The sequence below is a fragment of the Pinus tabuliformis genome, chromosome 3_1 (assembly GCF_031772625.1).
Source record: "Pinus tabuliformis cultivar Carrire ecotype Pingquan chromosome 3_1, CPIR1, whole genome shotgun sequence".
In the NCBI taxonomy this organism is placed as follows: domain Eukaryota; kingdom Viridiplantae; phylum Streptophyta; class Pinopsida; order Pinales; family Pinaceae; genus Pinus; species Pinus tabuliformis.
The window spans coordinates 510,186,940-510,192,079 of NC_142301.1; the positions used below are offsets into that span (position 1 = coordinate 510,186,940).

The following is a 5,140-nucleotide window of genomic DNA, read 5'->3' on the forward strand; positions in this document are numbered from 1 at the left end:
TTTTATTATAAATTTTAGAAATATTTTTAAAATTACAAGCTCAACCTGAAAGCTTAATAAATTCCTGTGCACTAAGTAAATAGAATTTTAAGTTCTAAAAGTTTTATCTACAAAAATCTTTAAAATTGGTTTAAAATTTAAAAATCTTCATTAGATTTAATTATTTAAGTGCGATATTATCTCTTAAATTCCCCAATATTCTCAAAATCTATAACAAAAAAATAAAACAATGAATATGCACTGCAGGATTGTTATTGCGATGCCCCACCATGGTACTCAGATGTCATAAAGCTCGTATTCGGTTTTGAGTTTGTTTAATAATAGTAGCTCGTGACCCCTATTATCATGGCAGGATGGCACTCCACCTTCTTCGTGGCTTACAACTCCCCATTTGGCCTTTGGATAACCACAATGTATCCTCCATAATTTCGCACTTTTGAAGATCAGATTATTTTTTATGGGTGCTTCTTCATATAACATTTCTGCACATTGGCATCACACCACATACTACTTATCTTCAAAGATTCAGCCCACTTCAAGTGATCAAGTCCTTAAAATAGCAATGGATAACGGCACTGATCTGAAACATCTGAAAACCGGTGGCAATAATCTACATGAAGTTCTTCACATGTACTCAGGCAACAGTGATGCAAGTTACGCCGAGAACTCTGACAGACAGAGGTACGTTTTCCGTGTATTACAGCCCGTCTTTGAGGCTGCCATTAAGAAGCTCACGTTTCCTCAACATGGCTCTCTCAAAATCGTAGATCTTGGTTGTGCTACCGGTACAAACACGCTATCGGACGTTGATTTTGTTGTGAAAACACTCAGAAATCTGTGTGGCAACGGCGGTGATCATGTCAATGGCGGGGGCTCAATGCCGGAATTGCAGGTTTCTTTTTGTGATTTGCCTTCCAATGATTTTAATGGCCTCTTCAATCTGCTGGACCGGCCTGGCCGTTTTCCATATTTTGTTGCTGGGGTACCCGGATCCTTTTACAACGTTCTGTTTCCAAGATCGACCATTCATGTCTGCTTCTCTATCATGGCGCTTCACTGGATTTCAGAGGTGAGCTCCCGAAATTACTCTGCTTTCGTTGTCATAGGATAAACTTTACATCCAAATTATATTATGAATTTTTTTGTGAGATTGTTAGTTACACCAAAATCCTGAGAAATTAGTAAATTTTGAAATCCTTACTATACATTGAGTGGACAAATGATTCCATGCTCCAAGGGTGGATCCTAGGTTGACCACGATGACCCTTAATCTCCAATGAGGTGAGTGTAAAAGTCACTTTAACAGTTTTTTAAACACAATTAAAGCAATCAAATATGGGCCAAGGCTCTTACATCATGTTGGGTTTTTCTCACAAATATGGGCCAAGGCTTGGACATCCTGTTGGGTTTTCCATCATAAATATAAGTTATGATTGTGATATCATATTGGTTTTCAATTTATCACAGCAAACTTCATAAAAATTAGCAAACTTCCAAATCCTTATTATTAACAAACTTCCAAACCCTTACCATTACTTTGAATAGACAATTAATCTTATTTTTCCTGAATGGATCTCATTTAGCAGTTAGTCCAGGCGATCCATTCCTAATAAAATATGTTCCCCAGGGTGGATCCCACCTGGCAGTTATCCAAATAATCCATTCCCAATAAAATCGACATACATTAGTAAACTTCCAAATTGTAAGTGGGCAATTAATACCAAGTTACCAGGTAGATACTAGAAGGCTATTAAATTCTCCACAAGGTGTGACAATTACTCCTAATATTTTTTTATTGATATTATTACTGTTGCAGGTGCCTAAAGCCGTTGTGGAGAAGGTTTCGCCCTTATACAACAAAGGAAGAGTGTGGATCAACAGGGGCAGGGAAGACATTGCTGAAGCGTATTCAAAGCTATCTGAAAAGAACCTCAGTAGTTTCTTCAACTGCAGAGCGCAGGAAATGGCACCGGGAGGCGTGCTTTTCTTGTGTATGATGGGGAGACCAGACACTTGGTCTCCTGCACAACAAGTATCCGAGGGGGGCGAATTCTGTGGCCAGGACTTTGAAGATGCATGGAATGAACTAGTCACACAGGTATGATGGCAGACAATAAACCTTAAATTGATCCTATTAAGTTATTCTATAGTTCATAGAACAATGTGGATCTGAGAATCAATATTTGTATTATTAATGTCTTCTGGCCGGGGTCTTATGATATCATGTGAAGGGGACTATCAGCTTAGATCTGAGGGACTCTTTCAATCTTCCATGGTATTTTCCTAATGCAGATGAGCTGAGACAGGCAGTGGAGAAGTGTGGCCATTTTGTGATTGAGAACCTGCAAGTCTGCAAGGGGGTGCCGAGCATGAGTGAGGAGGATTTTGAAAAGTACATTCAGGATCCTAAGATGTTTGGTTGTATGAAATCCAATCTTGTGAAGAGCTTTGCGGGCAGTTTAGTTGAAGCCCACATTGGCAAGGATTGCACAGAAAAGTTATTTCAGATATTTGAAGAGAAGGCCGCAGCGCGTCTGCACTGCAATCCACCTTCTAGATTGGTGACATGCACCGTCGCTTCGCTTATAAGAAAGTAGCTGTAGCTGATGTCTGCTCATCGTTGTATTAGACTTATGTTATGGGAGCATTGTTAATCTAGAGTGTTATAATATCATGCAGTTCTATATATCATTTGGCCAGGTCCCATATATAATAAATTGATATTGGAATTAGGAGAAACGGTAAAGCATGAAGGTGGAATGAAAAAAATGCCCAACATCTCAAGAGTAAAGTAGATGGGTCGGTGCAGAAATAATAAATAAGAGCAGTCACATGGTGGGTGACATGGTGTATCAACTGTCTCAAGCCACGTGACCACACTCATCAAACTTTGTATATGTTAAAAGGACCTTACCAGTAATATAAGAGGGATGTTATTTGTGACTGTAAATATTAAATATAATATATATTATATCAAAGTAAATTTAAATAATAGTAAGTCAGCTGCGAATTATGAAATTTTAGAATATATATTTAGTAAATATATAAGAAAATTAATAAGTTTAATTAATAAACCTGGTTGTTTTGTTGGTGAGGTTTCATTCATTGAGATTTGAATTTTTAATTTCATAATTTTTTATAGTGTTTTATATTATAGTCCTTATCGAAGATTTAGGTTTTGATGTCTTGAGAAAATTAGGACACTTGTAATAGGTGATTTCTCTTTTATTAGTGATTGTTTGTGAATGTTTTTACTTGTTTAGATTAGAATCTTCTTCATGTTAGATTATTAGTGTTCTTCATCAAACAGTAACTAATGCATGAACATAAACACATAAGATACATAGCATGTAGTCTATAATCTAGGGCCAAAACCTCTCACTCTTTGAGAGGAAAACCCGCACAAATTCTTTTTATAGAGATTCCAATTGACAAATGCCAATACCAAGACTCTTGACCTATTAGCAACTCCAAGATCTAGACACTAATCTCTAGACTGTCTTCTCCTTCCTCTTCTTGGTTCCTCCTTCGCTTTGACCTTGAGATCATCTCCTCTAACTGTGGTATATATATATTCATCCAAACAGTATCCTTTTGTTGTAGCATCGAGACTCTTTCTCAGACATCTGAACCCTTATTACTGTGATATCCTTTCATCGCAGATCTGAGTTCCTTATGTACTTTGTCTTTTTTTTTCCACTGGAAAAATCAGTAATTTCTATTAAGATTTGAAAATTACATATGGTAGATGCCATTGGCATTGCTGTATTGTTCATACCAAATCACCTCTGAGGGTGTTGAAAACAGCGAGTATTACAAAATTGTGCTGGGTATGTGCATATGGGTGGCTGTTCAGCCTATTCGAGTTCACAATTATCCATCTACAAGTAACATATTCATAGTTAATTACAGTTCATCATGTCAAAATATATTATCCAAAACTGTCAGTGATCGGGACTGTTGTCCCTCTGTTCCCTCAGGTCTATATATGGCCTGTGGTAGAATCTGTTTTCTTCATCTCCATTCTGCTCCACAATTATCCAATCGCCTCTGGGAAGTAACGAGGCCTCTTTGGATAATTTGTCAGCTTCGCTGTTATGCTCTCTGTAAATATGTAAACAAGAGAAATGATTATAAGCTGCTTTGAGAGTGAGAGCATCATGTAATAGAATGCTGAGTGTGTGTGTATGACATATAGTGACATTATTGATCCAGTTAACGACCATCATTGAGTCCCCAAATATGTTGAGATTAGAGAGCTGGTGTGTCAGTGCAAAATGCATTAGGTTCCGGATGGCAGAAAGCTCAGCATAGTTATTAGATCCTCTTCCAAGTCCCATTTTGACAAGGTATCTGTGATGATCATTTAAGTGTAGCACGAAACCTCCTCCACATCCCGTTTGGCTAGCAGCCCCGTCGAAGAAAGCCCATGGGGTCGATTTTTCAATGATTGGCATGTCCTGTATCGCCCTGGCTCGAGGCGGAGGAGGGTCTGGCAGTTCTTGGTAAGCAGCGATTATGGTGGCTTCAACCCGGGTCCATGATACAGGTTGATCTTCGAAGACAGCACGGTTCCGCGCAAGCTAGGTATACCATGTTGCCACGGGGGGGAGATATAATAGCTTGGCACCCGGGTGACTGCGAGTCCATGCAGACCACGCGCCCAAAAGTTCATCTCCACTCCAACTCCCTGCTATGCCCAATTGTGTTCGAATGTTGGACCAAAGGGATTGAATAGCAGGGCAATTTAGGAAAATGTGGTCCGAGGTCTCTGATGCAGCCTTGCAAAAGATACACCAGGAGGGTCCATATATGGATCTGCGAGTCAAATATTGGCCCGTGGGGACGATACCTTTGAGGGCACACCAGAAAAACAATCTGGTGCGAGGTGGAGCCTTTAGCTTCCAGATGAGATGCCACCATGAATGAATAGGATCAGGAATTTTGTGAGATATGAGGGCTCTGTATCCAAATTTTGGAGTGTATATTCCATGATCCGCAATACTCCATATGAGCTTGTCAGGACCTTGTTTGATGCGTATATGTGATTCAGATAACGCAGATATATAATTAATCCATTCCTGGTGCCATTGCAGGGGGAGGTCCAATTGCTGGGCTGATTTCCATGCTTGGGAGAAAA

The 5,140-nt window shown here is 39.2% G+C and overlaps 1 protein-coding gene across 1 annotated transcript; it reads left to right on the forward strand.

Annotated features, from left to right (window-relative positions):
* Window positions 1–353: 353 nt before the first annotated feature.
* Window positions 354–2,930, forward strand: LOC149188046 (gibberellic acid methyltransferase 2-like). Its single transcript, XM_089412917.1, has 3 exons — window positions 354–1,069; window positions 1,817–2,098; window positions 2,232–2,930. Exons 1-3 carry the CDS (start codon window positions 458–460, stop codon window positions 2,595–2,597), a joined length of 1,260 nt encoding a protein of 419 aa, XP_089269043.1. The 5' UTR covers window positions 354–457; the 3' UTR covers window positions 2,598–2,930.
* Window positions 2,931–5,140: the final 2,210 nt, after the last annotated feature.